General features: G+C 53.2%; 8 protein-coding genes across 8 annotated transcripts; 4 read left to right on the forward strand and 4 right to left on the reverse strand.

Moving 5' to 3' along the window:
• Positions 1-855: 855 nt before the first annotated feature.
• Positions 856-2,389, reverse strand: B0T26DRAFT_674251 (TLC domain-containing protein; the record flags this gene model as incomplete). Its single annotated transcript, XM_060439689.1, has 2 exons — positions 856-2,130; positions 2,201-2,389. The coding sequence occupies 2 exons, from the start codon at positions 2,387-2,389 to the stop codon at positions 856-858; spliced, it is 1,464 nt and encodes a 487-aa protein (XP_060298489.1).
• Positions 2,390-3,955: 1,566 nt separating this feature from the next.
• Positions 3,956-5,947, reverse strand: B0T26DRAFT_605409 (PalH/RIM21-domain-containing protein; the record flags this gene model as incomplete). The annotated part of the gene is made up of 1 exon (XM_060435809.1): positions 3,956-5,947. A coding segment is annotated over one exon (1,992 nt), but the record flags the coding sequence as incomplete, so codon positions are not given.
• Positions 5,948-13,255: 7,308 nt separating this feature from the next.
• B0T26DRAFT_739776 (uncharacterized protein) lies at positions 13,256-16,757 on the forward strand (the record flags this gene model as incomplete). Its single annotated transcript, XM_060443759.1, has 5 exons — positions 13,256-13,283; positions 13,501-14,688; positions 14,754-14,827; positions 14,881-16,635; positions 16,695-16,757. 5 exons carry the CDS (start codon positions 13,256-13,258, stop codon positions 16,755-16,757), a joined length of 3,108 nt encoding a protein of 1,035 aa, XP_060298491.1.
• A 103-nt stretch (positions 16,758-16,860) lies between these two features.
• On the forward strand, positions 16,861-17,407 carry B0T26DRAFT_226303 (uncharacterized protein). The gene has a single exon (XM_060433867.1). The coding sequence runs from the start codon at positions 16,979-16,981 to the stop codon at positions 17,318-17,320; it is 342 nt and encodes a 113-aa protein (XP_060298492.1). The 5' UTR covers positions 16,861-16,978; the 3' UTR covers positions 17,321-17,407.
• B0T26DRAFT_703237 (putative sodium/hydrogen exchanger protein) lies at positions 17,337-20,509 on the reverse strand. Its single transcript, XM_060441659.1, has 5 exons — positions 20,074-20,509; positions 19,940-19,969; positions 19,716-19,865; positions 19,000-19,653; positions 17,337-18,934 (listed from the first exon to the last, which is right to left on the reverse strand). The coding sequence occupies exons 1-5, from the start codon at positions 20,114-20,116 to the stop codon at positions 17,823-17,825; spliced, it is 1,989 nt and encodes a 662-aa protein (XP_060298493.1). The 5' UTR covers positions 20,117-20,509; the 3' UTR covers positions 17,337-17,822.
• A 1,177-nt stretch (positions 20,510-21,686) lies between these two features.
• B0T26DRAFT_643755 (MFS general substrate transporter) lies at positions 21,687-23,818 on the forward strand (the record flags this gene model as incomplete). Its single annotated transcript, XM_060437564.1, has 3 exons — positions 21,687-22,347; positions 22,406-22,459; positions 22,524-23,818. The coding sequence occupies 3 exons, from the start codon at positions 21,687-21,689 to the stop codon at positions 23,816-23,818; spliced, it is 2,010 nt and encodes a 669-aa protein (XP_060298494.1).
• A 990-nt stretch (positions 23,819-24,808) lies between these two features.
• B0T26DRAFT_771196 (uncharacterized protein) lies at positions 24,809-26,099 on the forward strand (the record flags this gene model as incomplete). Its single annotated transcript, XM_060446544.1, has 2 exons — positions 24,809-25,743; positions 25,875-26,099. The coding sequence occupies exons 1-2, from the start codon at positions 25,180-25,182 to the stop codon at positions 26,097-26,099; spliced, it is 789 nt and encodes a 262-aa protein (XP_060298495.1). The 5' UTR covers positions 24,809-25,179.
• A 358-nt stretch (positions 26,100-26,457) lies between these two features.
• On the reverse strand, positions 26,458-27,850 carry B0T26DRAFT_851506 (uncharacterized protein). Its single transcript, XM_060447642.1, has 4 exons — positions 27,481-27,850; positions 27,284-27,363; positions 27,136-27,187; positions 26,458-26,944 (listed from the first exon to the last, which is right to left on the reverse strand). The coding sequence occupies exons 1-4, from the start codon at positions 27,526-27,528 to the stop codon at positions 26,657-26,659; spliced, it is 468 nt and encodes a 155-aa protein (XP_060298496.1). The 5' UTR covers positions 27,529-27,850; the 3' UTR covers positions 26,458-26,656.
• Positions 27,851-27,915: the final 65 nt, after the last annotated feature.

Here is a 27,915-nt window from a genome sequence, read left to right on the forward strand (position 1 = left end):
AGTTATCAGGGCTATGAAATTTTTCCATAACCTATTTCAAGTCCATTTGTTCATATCAACTTGAGTAGTTAAGAACCACACATCGCCACTGTACACAACTTACAGAATACTGCAGAGAACACAAGTGCTATCTCATTTCTTTGATCACGAGGTTGTTATCAGAGAACACCGCCGGCTAGCTAAGTAAGGCATGCTACCATACGTAGGTCCGAGACAGCCTAGCCTCCCTACCTACACATACCCCCAACCCATTCATTCCGTTCAGCATCCTAGCCGGGCACCTGGTAAGTGCCCAAAGTACTTATCCCCTTTTGCTCCCCGCATTGTCTCAGTTCCTCCTCCTCCCCAGCCTGCCGGCGGCCGCCGATGCTGCTCTAGAACCAACGTTATTTGAAATTTTGTGTTTGTGGGAAAAGAAGAAAATAAAATCCAATCCACTCCGGCGCCATGCTGTTTGTTTGTTTGCTGGGTTGTTCGATTGCGTCCTCGCTATACGGCCACGCTATGCTAGTACGTACCCCCATCCTCCATTCTTTGCTCGCGCGTTATGCAACCCCCATCCCCTTGACTGACTGACTGACTGATTTGCCAGTTGGCTGGCTGGCCGGTCCCATGCGACATTACATACGAGTAAGAAAGGCAACACAATATGAAAAAAAGAAGCGGAAGCCGAGTTTATAATTATAGTAACAATAAACCCCAGGGAGCCAAATAGGGGAAGGAAGGCAGAATAGAGTTTGGCAAACAATATGCAAGAAAGAAGCCCGGGCAACCAGTCTAAGCCAAGCCGGACAGGGACACGGCGGCGCTAATAAAATAAAAATAATAAAAAATCTAGCAAGGCGCCCCACCCTTTTACCGGCTGGCCTTCTTGCTGACCGACTTGGCCGAGGCAGAGACCTTGGCCTTGCCATTTACAGCAGCAGCACCGGCATGGCCGTTGGCGGCTTGGTGCTTGCGCTCGAGGGCGCTGTTGTGCTCATCCTCGAGCTGAGCGGCGGCCTTACCGTCGAGGGCTGCGGCTGTGGCGTAGGTCTTGGTCTTGGTGTCAACGGGCTCGTCCTCGACCTCGGAATCCTCGGCGTCGCTCCTGTCGTCCTTGGCAACGTTTGTCACGGCAAAGCGGTAGCCGATGCGCACGATGAAGAACAGCCAGAACAAGTTGAGGGCCTGCAGCGAGCCTAGCAGGCCGAGCGTGACCCAGAAGGCGAGGGGCGACTTGTACTGCTGCGTCTCCCAGTTGATCTCGTAGGGGCCGACCGTCTTGAACTCAGTGAAGAGGCTGAAGATGATGCGCAGGTTGAGGTAGTGGCGCATGTAGATCCACACGAACACGAAGAAAGCGTAGAAGGGGGCCATTATGGACGAGTCAACGTAGTTGAGCGACTTGGACGAGGCCAAAAAGAAGTCGCTAATGTCGTGGGTGATGTAGACAGCCAGACCAATATAGGTGAAGTGGAAGCGGTAGCTCAGGTAGATGAGGGAGAGGGTGACGACATGGTGGCCGACAAACTCCTTGAAGTCCTTGCGGGGCTTCTCGACGCCGAGAAGCAGCACAATGGCCTGCTGGGCCCAGTAGGCGGCCTGGATGAGGTAGTAGGTCTTGAAGACGGCCTCGTGCGTCTTGTGGGGGAAATTCTCGTACATGCCGTACGTGTTGAAGTACCAGACGGGCGTGCGGCTCATGACGTACATCCCGGCGGGACCGAGGACGCCAAAGTAGACGGCCGTGTACATCTGCTCCATGAAGCGAGCCTGCTTCCCGCGCGACCGCAAGCCGTAGTAACGCGCGAGAGGCCGCAACATCTCCTGCATGACGAGCTCACGCGTGAACGACAGCACAACCGTGTAGAAGGCGACAAAGGCGAAATCCCAGCGTCCTTTGCCGTACTGGGTGAGGCCGCCGTTGGAGCTCGAGCTAGGAATCTCGTACGACAGGAAGATAAAGCGGTGGAGCGGGTTGCTCTCGGTCGGGTTGAGGGCGTAGAGCGACAGGACAACCACCATTATCACCAACGGGAGCAGCCAAGTATGCTTGAAGGCGAAGTTCTTGATGCGGCGGAGGGCGGACCGGGCCTTGCGCCGCTTGGTGAAGCGCTTGCTCGGCGGTGCGCCGGCGTCCTTGGACTCCTACCCGGCAACGTCGTCAGCAATAGAATAATGGACGGCAAGAGGGACAGTGCGCTCGAGTCATTCATACCTTGGTACCATGGAGATGCGCAAGGCCGGTGCTGGTGGACAAGGCCGGCCCACCCGTGTCGCCAAATCGCATCTCTCCCAGTGCGCTAGACTTCCTGCGCCGACGGGCCGCGCCCGCATCATCGGACGGCAATTGGCGATCTGAAGCGCCCGTGGCGAGCGCCGGGAACGGCTCTGATTCCGAAGCCATTAATCCTCGTGTGTGGTTTTTTCTTTTCCTTTCAACTGCCGACCGGATTGTCGAGAGGATGGCGCAAGGAAACCGCTGTCGAAAGGTGTCGTTGGCGAGGATTTCAAGTACGTATAGTACAGGTAGGCAGATATAGTTGAGGCAAATCCCTTCGGATCATGCGGCCTCTTCGTCAGCCTTGTTCCCAGGCAGATGAGAGGAGAAGAAAAAAAGTAATAAGAAAAGGAGTGAGATGGTCTGCCTTGGCGTTGTAGTTGAAGTAAGAATTTAGAGGGGAAAGCAGCGGCTTCTTGCAGCTTTCGAAAATAAAAAAGTCGGAAAAGGTGGATGGATTCCGCGGGGCGCGCGCGCGCAATCCAATTTCCTCCCGCCCCCCCTGGCGACCCCCTGCGGTTGGACGTTGGACCCCTGAATGCTGGAGATGGGACCTAAAATTTCGCTCCCTGAAATATCCAATGGAAATACCAGCACCCCGTACTCCTAAACTCCATGCGTGCACACAAGGATACTGGCCCATTGCACTTGAAAGTAAACTTTAGTTGACAAGGGTGATGCTCAGTTTTCCTCGTAATGAGACCGGCGGACACCGCCCAGCCCAGATCGAGTTCGAGACGGACGGGCGTCTTGGTGGACCTAACCGCCAGTCGGGTCCACGTCCACGACCGAAAGGCGGAAGCGCCCCACCGGCCGTGGACCACGATACCTTGACCAAATATGCACTCGCCGACGTCTCCTTTCTCCTTTTCCTCTATACTAAGGTATTCCACTTCGTTGAGGACGGGGTTTCCTGTTTCTTTCATATGATTTGTAGAACAGATAGTAGTTCCGTCTTCGAGCACGACCATGAACCTTGAAATATAACAGCTATCCTCGTAAATTTTTGTATAAAATTTTGGAGCCTCCCGTCTGGGACCATAAAGGCCAACAACATGGTATGATATCCAAAGCCGTATCCGACTCGCTTTCCCAAAACCCCCATGACCCTCCTCCCAAGTTGCCCCATGCCTACTCCCGTGACCAAACATCCATGATATAGTCTTACTCCTTGCGCCAATTCCTATTCCTCATTATACCCAAGGCAGTAAATATATACACCAACCTCCTTGGTTTTGTTGTTTTGGCTTCCAGTAAACAGTGGTATACGGATACCCAACACTGCATTACAAAGCGCATCTCGTTTCCCATATCCTGTCTCGAGGGACGGAAGACCCGACCCTCAAAAATGCACAGACCAATGCATACAAATCAAATCACAGCCGCTCGCCAATCGCTTATTCCAAATAAATTTCAAAAATCCCCAAGGGTAACCAGCCCGCCCGCTGACAGTCGAGCGCGCTCGGCTTACAATTCAGTGTCATCCAAGGGTCTGCTCGCAACAGTTTCCGATTCGGCGTCCCGTCGAGGTGGTGCCGGCACAATGGTAACGACTCGATGCTGACCGGAAAGCGAGCCTTGTGTTACAAGTGGCGCGATGTGCAGGTTTGATGACGGGGGCACACCACTATTCCTTCGGTGCAGATGAAGCTCATTATCTCCTGGCGGAGCAGTCCTTGGAACGCCATGGGGTTGAAGTTCCGGCTCCCTCTCTTCCAGTAACTGAGCCAGTGCTGCTCCTCTCCGTGGTGGTGCCGGGATTACCATGACAGGCAGACTGTGCGTGTCTGGCGTTGGCCGAAACCTTTCGCGCAGTTTCTCGGCCTGAGTTACCGCAAACTCTTCAAGACGGCTTCGAAAGTCCCAGCTATTGTCGTCCTCCTTCGGCGGATTCTGGTCGGGGGCGGCGCACTCCTCGTCGCCGCGTCGGGTGCGTGGTTTAGAAATACTCCATGCGAGTGAAGGCCACCGCCTTCCTGCAGGAGCTGCTTGTTGAGGAGTTCGGGCAGACTGGGTCATTTTCACCGATAATTCTGGCCCAGGGCTCGTGCTTTCACCATCACTATTATGGCTAGAGGCGATACTACCACCCCGAGATCTGGGTAAATTATCTTGTGGTGGGGGCGAGGTGGTGCGTGATGTAGTTTCCGTCAGCGGATGATACCGGATGGCGTATACAGTGCTTTCAGCACTGGCAGTGTCTGTCCGACTGATAGGTGTGACGGCTGGTGCAGGACGAGCTGGCCACAGCGGCGGCTGTAAGAATCGTATCCTGTCGTGGTTGGAGGGCTGGGCAGTTGTCGTTTCTTCTGGGTTATTGGTCGCCCCGGCTTTTAATCGAGACCGACCAGCATATCTCGACGTGATCGAAGTAACAGCAGGCCAGATATTTCCCAGCCCGCTGCCTGGGCCGTCGTGCCGGCCGCGGCTATTGCTCTTTGGGTCGTCGCCCGAGCCCCTATTCATTCTCCTCGGCTGGTTCATGTCTGGTGGCGGCATCTCGAGCATCTCATCGCCGTCAAATACTTCTCTGCCCAGAATCCCATCTTTCTTCTCTTCTCGCTCTAGCGCTTCGATTCTTTCCACCCATTCCCACACAATCACACTGGCGGCCGCTGCTCCCACCCATCTGACATATTCGCCCCACCCGGTGAAACTGGGCTGGGATATATCCAATATGAAGAAGACGATGGGCACGAAAATAGCAAGAAGCGACAACATGGCCACCAGGCACATGTTCTTCATCTGCGGGTGGTAGAACGCATATCGCTTCTTCATCAAGGCGTAATAAATGACCCAGGCGGCGTAAAGAACCCCTAAAGCCAACGCAAATAGGTAGCTCAGCGCGGGAACCGCATCCGTAAAGGAGCTCAACCTGTTAGATCCCTGTGTGTACTGGAAACTGTCGAGCGACTGGAAGATAACATCCAACGTAATAAGAGCAAAGGCGGTCCACATAATGATAACCTTTTCTCTTTGGCGGGGAAATAGTCGGATCAAAGTCTGCGCTTGGGCAAGCCACAGAAAAGTGTTTGAGATGATGCGAATGACCTTGAGCTCAGTGCCACCCAAAACTTCTTGTTGCAAAGTTTCCGCTCGCTGGTAGCCATTGGAATACTGTGTCTCGGCAACGCGGAACGTGGCGGCAGATGCGATGGTCAAGGAGATGGCGACAGTCAGCGCCGCGACTTTTTGTAGCCAGGGACGACCGCCAATGCTCGTTCCAGTGCCGCCGCTCGTGAAGCTCTTGCGGCCAAGCACCACGACTCCGCCATCAAAAAATGATCTCGGGGTAATGAAGAGCATAATGACCAACGTATATGCCACCACAGTGGTCGCCGCGAGGGCGTAGCATACCGGGAATGTCGAAGCATAGAACGGCTCTTGGAAGTCCGAAAAATCAGACTGAACGTCACCCGGAGGGGACGCAAGGTCGGAAGCGGTCCCAGTATCGGCCAAGGTCAACGTTCCACCGCCACTCCCGAAAATTGCTGGAGACCCGGAAGCCAGCCTGCAGGCCGGCATGAAAACAGCATCACTGGTGAGAGTAATGGTATCGCCATTGAATAGTGTAAGAACCCCCCCTAGAGGTAGGTTTATAGAAGAGCAACCAGCGCGACCAGCGATGATGGCGGAGGTTGCTGTCGCAGCCGGGGAATCACGGAACAGCTGCCGTGGCTCCATGTTCGCTGGCATTGACTGCAGCCAGCCGCTCTGGAATGAGCGTCGGCAATCCGTCGGCCTCTCGAGTGCTATCGCTCAATCGCCATGGAATTTGACGCCGTCGCATCCGTCGCGGGCCGTGGTGGGTGCTGTGCGGCGTCCCAAGAGCAGCGCTCGATCGCGGGCGCAGGTCTTTCGTTCCGCTGCGTCTTGTCAATCGCCTAAAACAAGTTTCTTCGAGTATTCGTCGATTTCGCGAGAGAGCCGGGGTAATTGCACGCGATGCGCAAATCGGTGGGCGTTGTCGCGAATTGGCGATGTTTAGAGTGGGGGATGATGCTTGAATGGATGCTGGGCGCCCAGAGATAGTGGTCGAGAAATCGCTCTTGTCTGGGAGTACACGGAGTACACAGTACAATCTCTGTCCGAAGTACCTGAGCGAGCAAAGACAAAGGCTAGAGGCGACCGAATATTCCAACGTTCTGGGCCCAAAAAACGGAGGCGCTCAGGTGTGCTTTGGTTAGAGCTATTAGCTGGATGTCTAGTCTGGTGTATTGCTTTTTTTTGTATCGCCAGGCGGCTCGTCTCGAAAGTGTTTGAACTTTGACACTCGAAGTGATCAATAGCCGGGGCATGAATGGAATCCGACAGGGTCTAGGAATTGGAGTGACTTGGTAAAGCGGAGAGCTGTGCATGACACGTCTCCAAAGCACTGTGTCCCGTATTGGCTGCTCCTTCCATGTTAAATATTTGATCCTACAATGCGGTTGGACTGTTGTACCATTGCACCGGGTGCGTGAGCACTAAGGTACAGTTCCTACCTATGATATCGCGCCTGCCTTGGCCCCCTAAAAAGGCCGCTCAAACAGACTCCGGACTCTGCCAGGCTACGAGCGTGAACAGTACAGACCAAAGTACGGGCGGAAGACCATGTTGTAATAACACACTGCTGAGAGAGCAGGCACGGGTTTCTTTATCTGAATGCCGGCACCCGTACTATAGTAAAGAGAAGGCCAAGAGACCACCATCTCCATAATGCGGGAGATTCTAAATGAGGGAGGTGGCCTGCTATTTTAATTCACGCCTGCCATTGCACGGCAAAACAGCACACGCGGGGAAGGGACGCACGCTTGTGGTGACCCTGGAGAGAGATCTCGCACTGTACGTAGGCACAAAGATACATGCTCACTTCCCGATCTTTTAAACTTGGCCCACTGAGGCGCAGCACGTTTGGGCTGGAGATCGATTTGAATGATGGAATGTGCCGAAGCCAGAAACGCGACGGAAGACGGAAGACGGAAGACGGAAGACTAAATCATTACGTATCAACATTTCCTGTCTTACCCACCGCCTTTCTCGAACAGGCCCGGCGCAACCACTCGGCTTCCGTACGTGGGCGTTGTGACCTTGTGACCTACCTTCTCCGAGGTCTGCGGAGTACATACCTGCCTATGTTGGGAGACTGATCGCTGGCAAGCAATGAGGGCAACGCGTATCGTCCAGTGATGGCCCAGCATGCTATGGCGGCCTTTGGAACTGGCACAGCGAGACTAGGACTAACCCTTCTGCTCTCTGATTTTCCTAGACATTCGTATAGGTGCTCTTGCTGCTGAGACCGCTTGTCGTCCAGCGCCAGAGCACAGAGAAACCAAGCCAAGAGAGGCACGAGGAGGAGAATCCGCTAGCAAATCCAGAGGCTCAGCAACGGTTTCTTCCTCCGGTGCCTCTTTTTTTTGCTCGTTATGTTTGAAATTTTCTCATCCCCAATGGCAACGTCAGTCCCGCCATATCAGCAATGTCTGAAGAAAAAAAGGGAGATCTCTGCCAAGCGACCCGTGGGATTAGCATCTGTGCTTGGCGAAGGCTTATGTCAAGAGTAGCTTCTTGGCGACCGGCGACAGTTGGCGATCTCTTATGAGGGGCACGACGCTCAAAGTCAAACCGCTCAGCTGGAATTGCCTAGTGTTTATGCGTGAACGCCCTCCGTACGGGGACATAGCTGCCGCATTTTGGCTTACCTTACTCTGTCTGTTCAGGCTTCAGCTTATTGAACCGATCTTCTCATGCACCGGCAATGTATTAAAACCTTTGCAGTGCGGCGCTGGCAGCCTTCCGCGGTCGAATGGCTAAGACATTTCCTCAACCTGTGCCTCGCCTATGGCTACTCAGCTACTCTAAGGTCTAAACCCTGAATAATTGTTGGTGCGGTACTTGGGAAGCTGTATGTTTGGAAAATACAACCAGCCTACAAAAGTCTGTCATTATCAGGATGTCTTTGAAGATATATAAGATCTTAAGCTTCTATCGGGGGATCCAAAAGAGCTACCGCCTCCCTCGTGGGAAATGCTTCGGAGCAAGCCGCCTGGCTGCACATCTTGGAAAGTGACCTGCTAACAAAAAATCGGGAGTGGGCTGTATTCTCCGTGCGGCCCGGGCCAAATTGGGCTGGTAACCATTATCTCACTGCCGCCTCAAGTCAAGCATGGAGACGCCGCCCATGGCACCCACATACCTCGGTAAGCCCTGGGTGCTGTGCGGAATATGTTCAGAACATGATGTGTTCAAAGCTGACATTTGCTAGAAACTGCAGGGGGCTGGCATTGTCGCCAGCATTAGCGCCACGCTCCGCTTACGCAAATGCCAGAAATGGATTTAATTCCTCTCAAGAGACTCCTGGTTGTTGGCATTTCGTGAGCTCACGGCGCTGACCATGCTCTCGGCCCCTGGCTTAGCGAGGATGACAACAGCAATAGCCCAGAGCGGAAGAAAAATAACCAACCGCGTCTTGGGGCACGGGCTCAATAGTTGGGATCAAAATCCAATGGCAAACAAGTCCGTAGGCTGCGGGCTGCATTATTGACTGTGGGATCTCATTTTTTGTCTTTTTAGTCTCGTTTCTCTGATTACCTTGGGTACCTAGTAAGGTAGGTCACCACAGTCAGCAGCACTAAATTCGGGAACCACCCCTTGCTTGCGGCTAACCTTCCGTCAGACGGGGCTTGAAAATTGAGTTTATGGAGCAGCACGGAAAGGGCCCCGAATACGGAGTATAAATCATCTGTAGCAGCCCGTGAAATATCAGGTCTATGTTGAACCAAGAAGACGGTTTTTTTATATTTCTCATAAGAGGCTCTATCATAGCCATGTATACTTGCTGATGACGGGCCAGAGCTTTCCTGGACATTCATTCACTGTTACCTGGATACACGGCCATCATCATGGCACAGACTTGACACTGGAGATCGGAAGGCTTTTTGACAAGTTGCCCGCTTATGTTACAGTCAGAGACGTTTGGTATTTTTGTCTCTGTTGGCAAGTTGATAACGGCGTACACGGTTTGGTACATCATACTGTGGTGATTGTAGATGCGTTGGTATGTCCTGTTATCCGTACAGCAATGAAATGACTGACCCAGTGGAAGCCGGTGGATAGCGGTATAGCCTTCGTTTCTACATCGGGCTTTTTCGGTAACACATCACCTTCCAGAATGTCTTTGGCGTTTACTTAGGTGCTTTACCTACGGTAGGAAGATATGGATACCCAAGGTACCCGGTAGCTCCCACGGGTGATAAAATAAAAACTCAACAGAATCTAGCAATGTGATAAGGCCCTTGGGCGAAGTCACAAACGCGAGTTGTTGTACGTTGCTGTCCAAAGCCGAAGAACCTTACCTACCTGTTCTTAGATGTGTAGTAATAGTCCTATTACACTTCTCAATTCTCGAAGCGGCGGAAAGGGGTCGCCTGCCGGCCGGCAGTGCATCTGCCTGCCGCGGCTCCTGCAGTCCACTAGAATAGGTCCCTGTCTGAGCACGTAGGGTTCCCAGCTCTGATGCTTAAAATGTGACGAGAATTTCGACTTATCTACAGTCAATGCTCCGAAATATCTATCACCTTGAGCCTTGAGAGCGAAATGTGGCGCCAATGGCTCTTAGCAGCGCCCTGGTTGGATGACAGCTGTCTTCCTAACCTGTTATGGATGTGATGATTGCTGCTTCATCTGTGACTTGCTCCATCCTACCCGGTAGTGAGTTTGCTCACGGCGCTTGAACAGGGCCTTTCGGTTCAAAATTAGGTTGAGACTCGGCAGATAACGATGCCCAAAGCGATGGGGGCATTTTACTGTAAAGCCATTGATTTAGTCTCGGTGTATCGCGGTAAAAGCATTGCGGCGATCCTGGGGCGCCATCGACGACTTGAGGAGTGGGGTAACCTTAGCTGGGGCACTGAACACGTTACGGATACCCAATACCTCATTAGATCATGTTGGCATTGGCTATAAAGGTTGCGGGTGCTCCTAATCGACACATCACATGCCCTTCCACCTCGCCTTGCGACCCAAAGAAGCCCAATGGGCCTATATTAGTCGTCAATCCATCGACAACCGACGTCGACACCACGCAAATTGCTGCTCTCCCAGCAGCTGGTAGTCATGCTGCCATATCCGTTCGTCTTCCACTCCGCTCGTAGTAGAAGGCGCCCTTCAATGGATTTGAGGTTCTTCGTTTGGTAATCTCTCACGAATAATAATGCGGGCAATGGTGCAGAGAGCTGGGATCACTCGATTGAATGCGGGAGTTGAGGCGGGGAAGTGGATGCTTGGGTTGACTGCCTGGCTGGTCAGGCCCAGCGCAGCACCCTGGCCATCCCCCGAGCCCTTTATTCCCCTCCACTGGCGTTCATCGGGTCTTTCTAGCGGGAAGCTCGCTCTCAGCCTGAAAGTACGGAGGTGCCTTTCAAAAGTTTTGCGCAATGCCAAGCCAGCCACACCCCTTTAGCTGAATGATCAGCGACCACACCACATCTGGTTTGGCCACGTAATCTTACCCCTCAACCCCGCTTCCACAGCTCAACAGTCAACACAACGATCAAGATGTCGCCAAATACAGATATTTCCATGCGTGCGCTTATAGTTACCCTCAAATCTCCTATTGTGGGCCTTTCTTCGGCCGATGTCTTTGCACAAACCGGGGTTTCCGTTAGTACCGTCAATCGAATATATGCCAGGGCTATTGAGCGTGGATTTGATCCAAATATACGGCCCTTAATTATTAAGGATGAATGGGTTGAAGATGCCCCTGCTCTGGCCGTCCACGAAAACACACCCCCGAAAATACCGAGAAGGTTATCGCCAAGGTTCGCAAAGATCGATATGGCCGTGAGAAATCCTGTGCTGATCTGGCCGGTGAGCTCAGTACCGAGGGCCTCGACATCTCAGCTATCACAATCTGGAGGATCCTCAAATTAGCAGGATTCAACAAAACGAAGCCAACGAGGAAGCCTGGATTGACGAAGAAGATGAAGGAGGAACGACTGAAGTGGTGTCTTGATCATAAAGATTGGACTTTAGAAGATTGGAAACGTGTTATTTGGTCTGATGAAACTTCTATTGTATTACTTCATCGCCGAGGAGGATATCGTATTTGGAGGAAAGCTGATGAGCGTTTTCTTAAAAGCTGTATTCGTGAACGGTGGAAAGGATATTCGGAGTTTATGTTTTGGGGTTGCTTTTCGTACGATCAAAAGGGGCCTTGCCATTGTTGGCTTCCGGAAACAAAGGCTGAAAAGGAGCAAGCTGAGAAGGATCTTGAGGAATGGAATAAGGAGTTGGAACCAATAATGCGTGAAGAGTGGGAGTTGGATACCAAAATGGGAAGGCTCTCTTTGGTTACGAAACGAGGCAGAAAACCACAATGGCGATGGAACAAAGCGAACGGCAAACTCGTACGAGAATCCAAGGGAGGCATCGACTGGTATCGCTATCAAACCAAGATCCTTATACCAAAGCTTATCCCTTTCGCCAAAAGCTGTGGGCCGAATACGCTTGTTCAGGAGGATAAGGCTGGCGCACACGCTCATCGCGCTCAACAGCGTATATACGATATTCATCAGGTACTCCGCCTCCTCTGGCCAGGTAACTCACCTGATCTTAATATGATAGAGCCTTGTTGGTTCTGGATGAAGAGAGAAACAACCAAAAAGGGAGCCCCAAAAAGCAGGGCTGAGGCTATTCGAGCATGGGAACATTGCTGGAACGAAAAACTTACTCAGCAGCGTATTCAAGCCTGGATTGAAAGGATTGTTGAGCATATACAACAGGTAATAAAGTGCGAAGGAGGTAACGAGTATCGAGAGGGCCGGAAAAGAATAAGGAGCTAGGGGGCCAAGATGGCCAGGGTCGTATGTAATTAAAGAGGGTGGCTTTCTTGGCACTGCGCAAAACTTTTGAAAGGCACTTCCGTACCTCTATGCCTGATTTTGCGGATGAGAGACCTTTGGCAGCGATCCAATCGAACGATGGATTGTCCCGCCCATATTGGACGGGAGCCCTCCACCCCGGCAGACTCCCCTGCAGGAAAAGTGTTTCATCCACAGCCCCAGCTCACTTTTTTTTTTTTTTGCTTGACAGCCCCTTCCCAAGTCACTTGCAGGCGCCGGGACCATGTCAATTTGGGGGGGGGGTTGAGTATCCGTATTCTGTACCAACGGAGGGCCGCTCATCTGCATCTGTCCGCATCAGTGCCGCTGTCAAAGATTTGATCCAATGATGATTACTGCACCTTCCTCGTAGGCCTTTCGCTCCTTCCTGTATTCCTTGGGCGTGGTGCCAAGAGCCAACTTGGCCTCTTACTTCCGTACTCGTGTGCACATCTCGCTCAATTTCTTTTGATCTTCACATCTATCATTGTATTGTCTACCTATACTTGGGTGGCTTCCTTTGGCACCGACCCACGCATAGTTAAAACAACGACGCCAAAAGATTCTACAATTCTGGCGCAGTGCCCTGTCGAGACGCGGGGGGCCAAACGATTAGCATTGTTTCACCCGCAGTCTTTTTTATTCTTTTCCCTGAGATTCAGAGGATTCTGATCGGCCGCCACCGCCCGTCCATTAGCCACAGGCTTGAACGAAGAATTGGCACTCGTACAAACGCCACCTCTCCACCACTCATTGTGGGATTGCGGACAAGGAGGAACACTGACGGAGAATAAGCGTCGGCGACTCGGCGGGTATCCATCATATCAGCTCTCTGGAGTCTGGTGGAATTGACGCTACGGCCATAACGCCAAGCAATCGAAAGAGGATTCCCCCTCTCGCCAGCCTCCCTACTCCTCTAGGCCATTCCCACTTGGAAGCGTCAAGGGGTCAACCGCCTTATTTAGGTTTTCCTTTTTTTTTTTTGGTCTCGAGCAACGGCGGCTGAAAGTGTGACGGCGGCGAGTGTTTGCGACAAAACCGGGTGCAAGGCGACCCCTGTCTTGATAAACTCTTTCGGGAACAACACTTGCGATCTCCGCTGGGGTTTCATGCGGGAGCCATTCCATTCATCATGACAAGGCCAACGATTATTCGCGCTGGTATGTGCTGCACCTAGTTCAATCTCGCGTCTCCTTTGATGAATCTGGGTTGGTTGTGGCCCGGTTCGTTTGTGGCTGGGCGCCGGGGGGATGGGTGCTGGGTACTGGACTGGGGCCGAGCGATTTTTGGCTTTCTTGATTTCCGCTCGCTCAGCCTTCCCTTGACGTTCCCCTGGATGTCAGACGCTTTTTCTCTAACCCGTCCCTATTTGTCCAGACACGATTGATCTTCAAGCGCACGACGCACCACTTACCCAGGGATATCACAAGCCCGCCGCCGACGGGTTGCTGGCTCCTCACCAAGCCGAGACCCTTCACAAGATCGCGACAGAGACGGCCGAAGATCAGCTACACAGCCCTCGTCCCTCGTGGAACGGCGACGACGCTAATCGCCAGCAGCAGCAGCAGCAGCAAAATTACACTGCCGACCACCCCATCAGCCGACCCAACGGCCAGCCAAACGGCGCCCACAACGCCATGCAGACCGGTTCCCAGCAGGATGCCCTGGCTATCGCCCAGAATGGCGGCATCTCCGGCCACGAGGCTGACGACGGCGACCTTGATGGCGAGACCGACGTCGATATGGACGATGATATGATGGACAAGATTTCGAGTTCGCCCTCAATTGAAGACGGTGGGTCTATTTTCACCCTTCCGCGCGTTCGGTCGGACAGGTCCGACTATGTTTCCCGGTTAGCCTCGGGCAGCCCCGAGGCTTTCCATGTGCTCAGCTCAGCGAGGTCCTCTTCCCCGTACTTTGATCAGCCTGATCATCTGCCGCTGAACCACCCTGTCCAGCAGGCGGGTGTGCTGTTTGCTGCATCTCCTTGTCGTCATCATCATCTCTACGGTGAGTTTGAACCGCACGACTCGGCCGACGAACCTCCATTGAATACCCTAGACGGGCCCACAGAGGACGACCTCTCCCCAGACAATTTGTCTGTAAGCGTGGCCCAAGCTCGGGCGTCTGATTTCAAAACTGGAGAAAATACGAAATATAACCAGACAATGCTCTCATTACCAAATCCACGGGCATCAGACGACCGCAAGTCGGTGACGGATCTTTCTGCGTCGCAGACCCTGCAAGACGACGAGAATCATGCCGAGGACAACATAACCGACGAAGATCAGGATCACGGCGGAATGACTATAGCCTACGAATCTGATGAAGATGATGATGGCGACTTTTCTATCGTTGATGAACCAAGATTTCTCGACTCCGGCTGGGGTGGCGAATGCTTACAAGACACAGAGGATATCGACTTTGAGTTTGTCTACGCCCTCCATACTTTCGTTGCGACCGTCGAGGGGCAGGCGAACGCCACCAAGGGCGACACCATGGTCTTGCTGGACGACAGCAACAGCTATTGGTGGTTAGTTAGAATTGTCAAAGACAGCAGCATAGGTACGCCACGGGATCTCATGGCCTCCGTGTAGTGGCCAACCTGGTTCTGACCCTGTGCCTCTTAGGTTATCTGCCAGCGGAACACATTGAAACGCCGACAGAGAGGCTGGCTCGACTGAACAAGCACCGGAACATAGACGTAGGTTAAGTGTATAATGGGGCTCCCATTAACCAAGACTAACTTCCCAGCAGCTGTCGGCCACTATGCTTGGTGATCAGGCAGAGAAATCACGAAACCCTCTAAAGTCTGCCATGAAGAGGAGGAAGGCCAAGACTGTCCAATTTGCTGGAAACACATATGTCGACTACTCGGATAATGACTACTCGACTGAAGAAGAGGATGTCGAAGCAGAGTATTTTGCTCAACAGCAACAACTTGTACAGCAATCGGCGCAAGCTGGTGCCGAGCAAGAGCTTGATGATGAAACGGCCAAAGTTGAACCGTTGAAGCCGAGGTCACAGCAAAAGGAGACCAAGATAGAACTAACAAGACAAGATGTCGGCGAGGCTGATACTACGGCGGGCAAGGGCGGACTCCGAACCAGCGAGGAGATATTTGAGACTAAAGTCGCCGACGGGCCGAAGAAGACGAGCGACGGTACTGTTAGAGACTCGTTCTTCAAAGATGACACTGTCGAGACCAAGAAAATCACCCTGACTCCGAACCTCCTGCGCGATGACAACGCGCTAAGATCTTCAGGCGACTCTAGGGAGTTGAAGCAGCGCGTGAGTCTGGATAAGTTGGAGAAAGACAGTCCAAGTAAGGAGGAAAGAAAAAAGAAGGACAAGAAGGAAAAAGAGAAGAAGCCAAGTGCGATTCGGAGCTTCTTCTCCCGTAAAGAAAAGAAGGCTAGAGGAGAAGAAGATGACGACTCATTCGGCAAGCCGTCCATGGATGCCGACATACAGGATAGGGAGATGGATGATGAGGAAGCACAAATATCACCCGAAAAGGGCCCTCAAAGGCAGTCCAGCAAGCTGCAGAAGCAACAGCCGCGCATTGAACCGTCTCCTACGAGGAAGCCCAACCTCAGCTCTCCAAAAGATTCTGGTATGGATATTGTTGCTATCTTATCCGAAGGGAAAGTGAACAACGTGGCAAATGTGCCTCCGGCTTCGATGAGGATAGTCAACCCGGGTATCAAGGAATCTCCGGAGGTGAGCGTTCAAGAGCAGATTCTCAGCCAAGTTCGGTCACCAGACACGGGCAGGGTGGAAGACAGACCGGCGACGTCCAGAAATACCCCGCCAAGGACGCTTAATGAGGAAGACCGCCCTCAAAAGGCGATACAGACGAAATCGCGTGTGGATATGGCCGATTTTGACTCGGATGAGGACATCACGCCTGAGCCAGGACACCAAGCACCAGGTACCCTTGAGTCCTCGAGGCAGCCATATCAACAACAACAATACCAGTACCAGCAGACACGACAGCAGCCGCAGACGCAGCTGCAGCCACAGTTGCAACAGCAACCGATTCAAGGCAATTTTACAGACAACTACCAAGTCTCCCAACCCGCATCGGGGGCAGCGCAACTGGGACGAGTTGCACCGGTCAACACAATGCAACTCCAGCAGAATGCGGAGCGGCTGTCCGAATCGCCTGTTGAGGTGTCGCCGATCAGTAATCCACCGCCACTGATGGGAGACACATCGAGTCAGGAGGAGGACCATTCGTCTACAAGATCCACGCCTTCGCCAGAGCTGATCGAGCACGACGATGGGGACTTGGGCCACCAGGATTCCATAACAACGTCAACCTCGACCGCGACGGCACCTACTTGGAACGATGTAAACCTCCGTGCCTTCTTTGACTCAGGATCCGACATCCGCGACCTACTCGTCGTGGTCTATGACAAGACAGACGTTGAACCCGCTGGTTCCGACCACCCCGTCGCTGGATCCCTTTTCAAGGAGCAGAATGCAAAACTGGCCGAGATAACAACAGTAAGTCTGAGTGGAAGCATCCTTCATCTAGCAATGCGGTTACTAACGGGTGATAAAAGCAACTTGATAATATGCTTGGCGATTGGCTGGCGCGCAAACAACGGCTAAGGGGCAGCGTTTGAGTTACATTTTCTGCGTAAACCTTCAGCTGGACCCATGTCTCGAAATTTGCAATTTGTGGTGTACCATACTGGCATTTGTCCGAGTTTCTGGATTTCTTTTCGGTATACATTTACGACAGTGGACGCATTTTTCTTCTACTCTGGTTCTGCCTTTAGGGAGGGAGGGACCTTGTTGGTTTTGGCATCTAAGCGGCGTATAGAGAGTGGGACGATAGGGCAAGATGGGTAACCACGGAGAAACGAAGTCAACAAGCACAGCAAGTCCTGGCCATCCCCATGGACAGGCTGAAGATACCATACCAGAAGACGCGGTGAGACTGTGTTACCATTGGGTGTCTTTTGCTTTTTTTTCTGTATTCTTTTCTTCACTTTTCTTTTGTATAACTAGTCTAACTATGATTGAGCGGGCTGGGGCGAGCCTAAATGCGAATTTGAGACTCGAAGCAAAACCTGGGCACAATATCGTGATGGCGGCGGCTGTAGGAGGGTTTGTATGTTTTATATATAGAGCGGCGGTGATTATCGCAAGTGGTAGCAAAATCAAAGACAAGCTGCCTGTGTAAATGCATTATAATACCTGCCTGCCTTACGACTCCTAAGAGAGGAAGCCGACTTGTACACCGTGTTGAGTAGTACACTGCAAGCCTCATCAAGATGCAATAACGTAATAAAGATCAAGTCTTTAAGCTTGGTCAACGTTTCTCGTTATTTATAATTTGCTCCATTGGTGGTCACTGCTGCTATACAATAGCAAGAAAAAAAATACCACCCATCTACATCCAGCGTACAATTATCATCACATCTTGACAGAGCTCCCGGCTTGAATACTAAATGGGAACGCACGGGACCATTTCCGTCCAGGCATCATTACCGAAATCTCCAGTCCGCCGTGAAAAGAGAAATAAAAACGCCATTCATGCCCGAAGCAGGTCTGAGTAACCTCCGGAAATCCCTATATGCACCGCAGCCGAATAGGGGATTGCAATGCAACCCTTTACTCGTATAATTTTTTGATCAAAGGTCCAGCGACGAAAAGACAAAACAAGAACAGGGAACTGCGATCTTTTAGTGAGATCCCGAGCCACCATTCCTCCCATTGCTCCCATCGAGCAGCAGCTTCGGCTTGATATAATCCTCGTCTAGTTGCCTGAACAGAGCTGACGGATCCTCGGTGCTGAAGAGCTGACGGATGGCAGCACTAGCAGTCAGGGGCGGGACGCCCTCCGCCGCAGGCTGGACTAGGCTCCCACCGACGTAGCTCTCGCCACTACTTACGGCCGCGCCCGTGGCCCCTGGAGGCATCGGGCTGGATCTCCTCCTTGGAGCCGGAGGCGGGAGGTCGGATGTGTCAATGTCACTCCCGATCTCCGAGTCCGTGTTGTTGCCCAAAGCTCCGAGAAGCTCAGATCTCTCCAACTCGTCCGCGTCGTTCCTCAAGTCCTTTCGACTTCGACTGCCTGGCCTGGGAACGTTGGGCGACCGGTGGCCCGATGCCCAGCCGTTTCTGGAACGGCTACCCGCTCTGCTCCCGTTAATAGCGCCGAGGGGTAGAGCCGATCCACGGCTGCGGCTGCGAGGGTTATACCCAATGCCGGTGTCAGCGCGTTTGAATAATCCTCCGCCAACTGCCTCAATGTCGAACTCGTCATCTGAGTCGACTTCCTCAACTACTCCAGTGCGGATGCCTTGAATCTCGAGCATGCGAGCAGTGGTACCTCCAAAGATGATCACCGTAAGGACCACCACAACCAGGACGGTAGCCTTGAGGGCAGCGTCATCCTTGCCTTTGAGCGATGCCGCCAGGGCGACGCCCACCGCTCCACGCAGACCCGCCCAGAACAGCATCGCCTGGTAATTGAACGGCAGTTCGTCGCTGGCTTCTTTGCCTTGGCGGCGCGCGCGGTAGCGGATGAACCAATTAATGGCCCATGACAGAGGGAAGACGGCCATCCATCTGGCCACGCATACAGCCATTACAGTAACGATGATGAACAGCGGTCGGTATACAAGTTTGGTGTCCGTGAATAAAGACAGGCCAAGGTAAATGAAAATGAAATTTTCGGTTAGCTGTGCGAGGACTTGCAACATATATTTAGTCGTCAGTTGCGTGCGCCTCGACATGTTGAAATAGGCGTAATGTTTAAGCGTTATGCCGCAGAATAGCAGGGACACGATACCTATGTCGGTATTAGCAGAGGAAATACACTAGGCGGGCCCCACGAAGTTATGCTGGGTTACGTACCGGACATCTTGACAGCCTGAGAAAAGTAGTAGGTGCCGTACGCGATGAGCAGAACGAGACAGCTCTCGGTGTTGGGGTATCGCCTGACATAGGTATACTTGAGGCCGAGGGCGACCATGATACCAACGGCAGCACCAATGAGCAAACTACCAAAGAACTCGGACAAGAAGAACCAGACGCCGTTGAAGAGACTCCAGACGCCAATCTTGCCGCCATTGTCGGCATTTTGAGCCGACTCGAATATGACGATAGCAATGGCATCGTTGAGGATCGACTCGCCAAAAATGATAGTGTAGAGCTTGGGGTCTACCTTGTATGAGTTGAAGATGGCGAGGATGGTGACAGGATCGGTGGCCGACAGAGTTGCGCCGACCGAGATGGCATCGATCCAACTCAGTGTGATTTGCTCTACTGGGAGTATAGCATAAAGCCACAGCAGCACACCGATCACGACGGCTGAGATGAAGGTTCCGGCAAAAGCAAATGTTAAGATGGTGCTAATGTTGCGGAAGAAGTTGGCTTGGTGAAGCTCGTAGCCCGACGAGAGGATGATAGGCGGCAGGAGAATGTTGAAGAAGATCTGGTAGTCGAAGCTAAGGATATCTCGGATTGCTTCGACGCCAGCGATGCGCAAGATCAACCCGACCGTCATGCCTAAGGAGGTCACGTTAGCCAGGCCAGGGACGCGCAAGCTGAACCGCGGTGACGGGACGTACCAGCAAAGATTGAAATGACGGTCTCATGGACGGCAGTGATTTTCCTCTGCTGCATGGTGTAACTGGTGAAGAAAGCCACGACTAGTAGCATGATCACCATGAACAGCGCCCATGATGAATTGATTTCGTTCTTGGCGGGCTGGTCGGGGTCTGCCACGGAGAGTTAGTTGCTGGAGGCTTGCGTGGCGTCGCAAGGGATCTATCTAGACTCAGGAGGCTCCTACCACCGTCAGGATCAGTCTCTTCAGCTCTCTCTGTGGCATAGTGTTAGCGGCGGCAATGTTCCCAACGAGCGCAGGGCGCGGCGGGGAGAGGCATAAGCCATATGGCATGGATGGGGATGGGCAGGATGGCGTACTCGCAAGCTCCCAGGCAGAGCGGGCAAACAGAGTCGCGAACATTGTAACCGATGTCGCGGGCTCGGTTCGGAACGCAGCTGGGCTGAGACCGTCGAGAGCGATTTTGGAGAGTAACGGCGCTCACGAGAGAGCTGCGGCGCGGGAGAGAAGGCATCAAATGGGCCCTTAAAGTCTGCCGTCTAGTCGGATGGCGGCGCTGGCGTTGGCATTGGATTTGGATTTGGATTTCAGATGCTGAAGTCGCCAGCTTGCCGTCGCTTAGCCGGGTACGTACCTTACCTACGCAGTAGTGTCGTTGTGCCACAGCCCCCAGCCACCCAATCCCAGCGAGCTTGGAGGCAAGCCACACTGGGACGCGGATTCCAGGATGTGAGGAAGGGGGCCCGGCTTGGCACCTCAGGACTCCGCTCTCCTGCTTTTGATGCCAGGTTGGCTCAGCCCGAAAATCTAACTGTGAAGCCCACGACACCTCACTAGTAGGTTCTAACTTACGTACAATAATACACAGAAGGCAGAGGTCAGAGGTCAGCATGGCGCATTCGTTTCAACACTTGACCATGCTGACTGCTCTTGACCGGGGCGTGGCTCGTAATCGAGAGCTGTTGGGAACTGGAAGCTGTGGCGTAGGTAATTAATCATTGGCGGCTCAGTCAACTGTGTCAGCAGAGCAACTGCACAGTTGGAAGACGAGATGAGAATCAAATGTCTCCGTTGATCCCTTCAACGGCTGGTTGAAATGCATCCCTACTACATGTTTTCTTTCCAATCTGCCCGGTATTCAGTTGAGTCCCTCACCACCCAAGTCTAGGCTCCTTCCATGCTGGAACTGTCAACCTACCTCGTTGGCCCGCCCGAATGCGGAGTTGAACGACCTTCCCCAAGTCGAGGTATCCGTTCACTACGTCAGGTACTCAGGACCCCGCTGCACTGACCTCCCCGCTTAGGTTGGTTGCTTCCCGTCTGGCCGCTGCGGCTGCACTGCACGCCCAGACCAGACACACCAGGCCATCCAGGTCACCGTGTGGCCTCGTCTCCCGCCGCCATTTGCCCCCGTCCAAAGCAAACGTCCGGTAGGTAGGGCTTCTATGCAATCGGTACTGGTCTCTCTCTCGGCTTGGTTATCTAGAAGGCGGCCCGCTGTCCAGTCTTCTCCGCCCTGTTATTATTAGTTGGTTGCCCTCAACCACCTACTGGTGCCTAGCTGCCTCGCCTGTCGCACCAATCCTGCCTACGGCGGTCTCGTGGCATTGTTCTACTCGACCGCGTGACGAACCCCATCGACATCGAGTCGAGCTCACCCGTCACCCGAGGCTCCGGACCGTCCAAGACAACTTGTCTGTCTCGCACTTGATCGACGGCGCTCTCTTTGTCGACTTTTGCCTAGCCCAATTGCTGCATTCCCGAGTCGACGCAGTCCACTTTATTCGCCGTCTCAGCCGGCGAACCCATCACTCGCGGCTGCCGCGCGACCCGACGTCGTCCAGACATCCACATCGGCTAAGAATCCACCGCTCCTCCTGGAGTTCGAACAGATCAGATAAGACTATCGACAACGGCCTAAGCGGGCTCGCCAGCGACGACAACGAGCCGTATTTCCTCTTCTTCCATCCGCATGACGTCGTCGTCAGCAGGACCTCTTCGCCGGGCCCGCCCCGCAGGCGACAAACCCCAATCCCCCTCCAACGAGCTCCCCAAACGGACAAGCAATGTGCCTCAAGACGGGGCTAACGGGCACACACGTGAAGAGCGGACCGTCGACCCAGATGGGATCAATGAGCAATCGCCACTCCTCTCCCCAGTCTCTAATGAACGCGATGGCTTTATCGACGGCCCGGCGGCTGGTGCCGTCGACGTGCACCAAGCCACCAAGAGCATATGGTATCTCATCCTCCTTACCATGAGCATTGGCGGCCTCCAGATTGCTTGGTCTGTCGAGATGTCCGCCGGATCGCCCTACTTGCTGTCTCTCGGCCTGAGCAAGTCTCTCATGGCGCTGGTCTGGATTGCCGGCCCCCTCTCGGGCACCCTGGTTCAGCCCTACGTCGGCATGCTGAGCGACCAGTGTCGAATCAGTTGGGGGAAGCGGAAGCCTTTCATGCTCGGAGGTACCGTTGCTACTATGCTTTCTCTGATGATTCTTGGCTGGACGCGCGAAATCGTCGGCGGCTTCCTCGGCATCTTCGGCGCCTCGGTCGAGTCGCAGGGCGTCAAGCTTTGCATCATTGTCACGGCAGTTCTCTGGGTATATATACTGGACTTTGCCATCAACACCGGTACGTATTTCTGGCGCATCAGAGAGTAAGCCACGGTACTAACTTGCTGCTGCCTTAGTGCAAGCAGCTATTCGCGCCTTCATTGTCGACTGCGCACCCACCCATCAGCAAGGTCAGTTTACCCACTTCTTTTCTCTGACCACGGTGTCAACATGCTGACACTATTGCGCATGAAGAGGTTGCAAATTCCATGGCAAGCAGATTTGTCGGGTTTGGCAATATTATTGGCTACATGGCTGGCTATGCGAACCTAACCAAGACGTTCTGGTGGCTCGGCGACTCCCAATTTAAGGAGCTCTGTGCAATAGCCAGCATCTCCCTTTTCGCCACGGTAGTTGCAACCTGCCTTCTGATCCGCGAGAGGGATCCTCGCCTGGAGGGTCCTCCCCCAAAGGACAAGGCTGGCGTTCTTCCCTTCTTCCGAAAGATATTCACCTCCATCAAGAGGCTGCCGCCACAGACCAGAAAGGTCTGCGAAGTCCAGTTCTTCGCCTGGATCGGCTTCTTCCCCATGCTATTCTACACGTCGTCGTTTATCGGAGAGATCTACGCCGAGCCCTTTCTCGAGAGAAACCCCCACATGACGCCGGAAGAGTTGGATGAGCTGTACGAACGAGCCACGCGGGAAGGGACATTTGCGCTGCTCATCTTTGCCATCACCAGCCTGGCCACAAACGTTTTCCTTCCGTTCTTTATCATGCCAACCTACGATAACCAGACTGCCGGTATCGAGGGCTCCAGCGACGGGGAGTATGAGGAGGAGCAGAAGTCGTGGTTGGACTATCTGGTCATCCCTGGTTTCACACTTCGCCGTGCCTGGATGTTTTCTCAGATCCTCTTCACAGGCAGTATGCTGTGCACCGTTTTTGTCCGGACGGTTGCTGCTGCCACGGTGCTCATCGGGCTTGTGGGCATCACCTGGGCTCTGACCCTCTGGGCACCATGGGCCATCATCAGTGCCGAGATTTCTCGCCGCGACGAACTTCGGCGCGGTCAGAAGCAGCAGTCTCCGTCGCCCAGCCGTGAGCATATAGCCTCGCTGGACGGTTATTCGTCGGACGAGAACCGAGAACGCGAGGTTGGCGGAGCCGGCGAGGAAGAAGAAGACCAAGCCGGTGTAATTCTAGGAATCCACAACATGGCCATTGCAGCGCCACAAATTATTGCCACGGTGGTTAGCAGCATCATCTTTCGCATCTTCCAAAAGCCTCGCGGGACTCCGGGCGACCACAGCATGGCCATTGTGATGGCGCTCGGCGGCCTCACAGTGATGATTTCCGCCTGGTTTATCCATCTCATTCGGGATGATCCTTCTGTCCCAAAAGACATCATGAGTGCCATCGAGGACGGCGAGTGCAGCCGCCCTAGCACGAGCCACAGCCGCAGTCGTTCTCACGAGCAACTTCCCCGTGCCAGCCTGGAACGGGCCACCCTGGTCAGAAACCAGAGTTTTGGTGGGATGGAATACTGAGGATACTTCAGATTAAAACCACCGTGTCAGATAGGGCAGATATTCGATCCGTTTGAGTGTATGAGAGTAAGGCAGTCGTGGCGCATTGTTTAAATGGACCTGGAATAACGGACCGATATTGAATTCAGGATACTTCACTGCATTGGATTCTAGGGCAACCGGTCCTGTGGGAGTTGGGTGGCTTTTTTGGGGACCATACACGTTAGGGGTTTCTTTTTTCTCTCGCTTTGTTTTGCTGCGAATGTCTAGAGGCATCACTATGATGGATGGCGGCGGCCTTGCCTTTTGGGAATCTATTGGATCTAATCCACTACCCCTTTCTTTTTGATCTTTCTAAGGGAATTCGCTCAAGCTGCATGCATATCGGTTGGGATCCTGGGCACGTACTTGGTTATTTATTTATGATATATCTCTCCGCACCCGACGGCGAATCCGGGAACATTTATGTTACATTCGTGCATGTCCTTATTATTCGTGCCATAGGGTCAAACGGTAGATATTTTCATTATTGGACCTTCTTTCCTTTTCTCCACATTATCTTCGCAGTCGTCTTTCTGTCCTCTCTCTGTGTCTATTTTACTGACTAAACCGCTGAACCCCCTTTTCTACTGTCGCCAACTGGATCACCTACATACTACACACACACATACACACACACACACACACACACAACCTCATGCTGATTATGGCGTTGGTCGCGCTCTATTTGTTCTCCGTCATGGTATTAAATCATTCACGCTGGAAATGCTACTGTGTCTGTAGTGGAGGAGGAGCACTTGACGGCACGGCCGAGCAGCCATGAAGAGGAATGCCATCAGGCTAAACTGTACACAGCTGGCCACCATCAAATCAATATGGCCCGCCCTCCTTGGATCGGAGGCTGTCGTCCGCAATAATCCGTATTGTGTCGTGCGCGCGCGCGCCCGGCGGGCCCGTCCGACAATACCTAGCTACCGATTTCACTCTATAGATTACGAAAGATGCAAGACGGGCGGCCATTCCCCCACACGAGCGGCTTTTCCCCCTCTCGTCGCCATTGCAATGTGTGTGTGTATGCACTATACGTGCTGGCCCTAATATGCCGCGCTGGGCTGTGGTGTCCCGGATGGTTCTTGGGGCGGCGGTTATGAGAGCGGTAGCTTGTGTTGTGCCGCGAACGTATAAAGCTGTAGGTCTGGAGCCGGGTAACGAGATTCTGTCGGACCTGTCTCACTCATTTCTACCTCTCTCGCTGTTGTCTTCGCTGTTGTCTGTTTGCCCCCTTGCCTAAGTGAGGCGACTGTCATCTGTTTGGGGGCTGACTTGTTATTGTTGCATACCCCTGGGTTCACCCTTTTCGACCTGTCAGACATTCGTTGAAGATGAAAGCTTCAAATTTGGTGGCTGCAGTAGCAGCCGTGACAGCGTCGGTGGTGAAGGGGGCTGTCATCTGGGACGGGCGGTTCAACGACTTCAAGTCGAACAAGGACCTCACGACCTGGAGCTGGAGCAATCAGGTCGGGCCATATCAGTACTACATCCACGGCTCCGGCGCGGTAGACAAGTACATCAACCTGTCACCCGACTACAAGAACCCCAACGACACGGTGTCGAAGCAGGGGGCCAGGTTCACGCTCGACAGCACGGCCTTCTGGAACGGCCAGACGATGCGCCGCACCGAGCTGATACCCCAGACCAAGGCCGCAATCAACTCGGGCAAGGTCTTCTACCACTTCAGCATCATGCGCAAGGACACCAACGCCCCCAGCGTCAACCGCGAGCACCAGATCTGCTTCTTCGAGAGCCACTTCACCGAGCTCAAGTACGGCTGGATCAGCGGCGAGCAGGGGACCAGCAACCCCAATTTGCAGTGGATGACCAGCCAGAAGTCGCAGTGGAAGACAGAGTGGAAGCCTAATGTCTGGCATAATGTCGCCTACGAGATTGTGCGTGTTTTCCCTATCACCTCCTATATCCTTGGTTTCTCTGTCCCTCTAAATAGGGGAAGAGAAAAAAAGAAAGTGAAGCCAGATGAGCAAAAACTAACCATCAACCCCCCCCCCCCCCTTCAAAACAGAACTTTGGCAGCAACACCGTAGGGTTCTGGCACTCGGAGGGCGGCGATGCTCTCAAGCAGGTAGTCGCGCCCGTGTCGGCGTCAACCTCGTCCAACGGCGCCGACTGGCACCTGGGCGTGCTGGAGCTGCCGCGGTCCGGCTACCCCGACAGCAACGAGGATTTTTACTTCTCGGGCGTCTACATCGAGACGGGCTCCATCACGACGGCCATTGGTGGGCCATGATGTGGGAAAACGTCTCTGTTCTTCTTCCCTCCGCGGCAAGCTCCGAGTGTTTATATGAGTGATTGAGGGGGCTGGAGAGGGGGGAGGCTGTTTAAAAAAAATTAAAAAAAAGAAGGGGGGAGAGGCAGATATTCCGATTGCTCTTTCTAAGTATGTTTACCGACGAGGAAGTATGGGAGCGCAAATGAATGCGGTGGGGGTACTGATTGACATACACACAATACATAAGGCATGCAGGAACTTGCTGGTTTGGTGCTCTATTCGCTTTGCAGTGAGGTCGCATTTGGGGTTCTATTGTGTTCTGCGCGTCGTATATGGTTAGCTATGTATATCTGACATCGTGCAACCTGCTCCTTGATAGAGTTAATAAATAAATTAATAAATAAATACAGCTATGTATAGGTTTGTGGTAAAGTCCGCGACGACCGTGACCAGTTCATATTTACTTGAAATCCTCCATGTTTTTGTCTATTGTTTACCCGTCGTCATCACACAGTAAATAACACGAACAAGAGTTTATTTTTTTTAAAAAAAAAATTGGGACAAGAGAACACGCATCAGTTCACCACGCCGCCGCCAGCCTTGAGGAAGAGGGAGAAGATGACGACCAGCCCGGCGAGCCAGACGAGGCTACGCAGCGGCGCCGCGCGCGCGTTGTCCTGCATGAAGACGTAGATGTAGTTGTAGATAGCGCGCGACACGAGGTACCCCAGAGCCAGGGCGTTGAGCGTAGCCGTGGGCACGGCGCCCGAGGCGTTGGCGGCCACGATGCCCGCCGCGTACAGACCCAGCGTCTCAAAGCCGTTGGACACGGCCGCTCTGGCGCGCGAAATGCGGCGGAGTGTCTACATGTCGTGCGTGTACCGCGGGTTAGTTTGTGTGGCGGTGGTCTCTGTGGGTATAAAAGGGGGTGGTGTTTTCTTTGTTTTGTTTTGGAGCACATTACCTTGGCTCCCTGCTGACATGTTCTTGGCTGCATCTACCACGCAGAATAATCACCAAATTTTGAGAAGGGGAATAATGAAGAATTACATACCACCTTGTCCATGGTCGTGTCCTTGGCGCAGTACTCCTCGGTCTTGCGGGGGCTATAGCGAATAGACTCCATCAGCATGTGATATATCCCCTGAATGTTGGCTGCCCCTGATAGATAGCAAGACAAGGGTGGGGCGGGGGGAATTCACTTGGCCAGGTCATAGTTCTTGCCGGCCGAAAAGTTGGCATAGGTGTGCGGAATCATAACCAAGACAAAAGCGGCAGGAACCTATCATACCACCAGCCATGTTAGCTGTATTCCCTCACTTGCTTGGTTGCTAACCTTGCAGCGCGTGGGCAGGCCCAGAAATGCTGCAAGGGGCGCCCCTGAGAGTGATGACCTCACCGAGTAGTAAGACCAGTTGGCCGAGCCGAGGTCGAGAAGAGATGCCATGCTCGCAGCAGATAGGGTTTTCCGGTTACGTCGCTTGGTGGTTTTGTATCGAGAACGGTAGTTTGCGGGCCAGGGAGTTATTTTGAAGAAGACTCTCGACACTTTTTTTGAAGAAAAAAAAATGCCGATGGGGATGCATGTGCAACTTTTCGTTGATGCGCTAGCCTTGGTACTAATACCAATCAGCTAATAAGTCGCACAGCAGCGATAAGAAACTCGTGGCTCTAGATCATAAGGCCCGTATCCGTACATCGTATACCTAGCTGGGAAATGAGGTACATATCCGCGAGCGGGAAGCGTTGATGAGGATCCACACGGCATGAAAATGGAGCGGAAGCTCCCACCCTATCCGCCCACCCGACGATCGGAAACGAGGGGCAGAACGGA

This window comes from Lasiosphaeria miniovina (genome assembly GCF_030549165.1).
Source record: "Lasiosphaeria miniovina strain SMH2392-1A chromosome Unknown B0T26scaffold_3, whole genome shotgun sequence".
Lineage (NCBI taxonomy): Eukaryota > Fungi > Ascomycota > Sordariomycetes > Sordariales > Lasiosphaeriaceae > Lasiosphaeria > Lasiosphaeria miniovina.

What these genes read in the sequence shown, in the direction of transcription:
- B0T26DRAFT_703237 (XM_060441659.1), bottom strand. Translation starts at nt 20,116, where the DNA reads ATGTTCGCGACTCTGTTTGCCCGCTCTGCCTGGGAGCTTGCGA. An exon ending in CTCTGCCTGGGAGCTTGCGA is followed by an intron (nt 19,970 to 20,073) that starts GTACGCCATCCT and finishes ACTATGCCACAG; the next exon opens with AGAGAGCTGAAGAGACTGAT. An exon ending in AGAGACTGATCCTGACGGTG is followed by an intron (nt 19,866 to 19,939) that starts GTAGGAGCCTCC and finishes TCTCCGTGGCAG; the next exon opens with ACCCCGACCAGCCCGCCAAG.
- B0T26DRAFT_226303 (XM_060433867.1), top strand. Translation starts at nt 16,979, where the DNA reads ATGGGTAACCACGGAGAAACGAAGTCAACAAGCACAGCAAGTCCTGGC.
- B0T26DRAFT_851506 (XM_060447642.1), bottom strand. Translation starts at nt 27,528, where the DNA reads ATGGCATCTCTTCTCGACCTCGGCTCGGCCAACTGGTCTTACTACTCG. An exon ending in CCAACTGGTCTTACTACTCG is followed by an intron (nt 27,364 to 27,480) that starts GTGAGGTCATCA and finishes GTGGTATGATAG; the next exon opens with GTTCCTGCCGCTTTTGTCTT. An exon ending in AAGAACTATGACCTGGCCAA is followed by an intron (nt 27,188 to 27,283) that starts GTGAATTCCCCC and finishes TATTCGCTATAG; the next exon opens with CCCCCGCAAGACCGAGGAGT.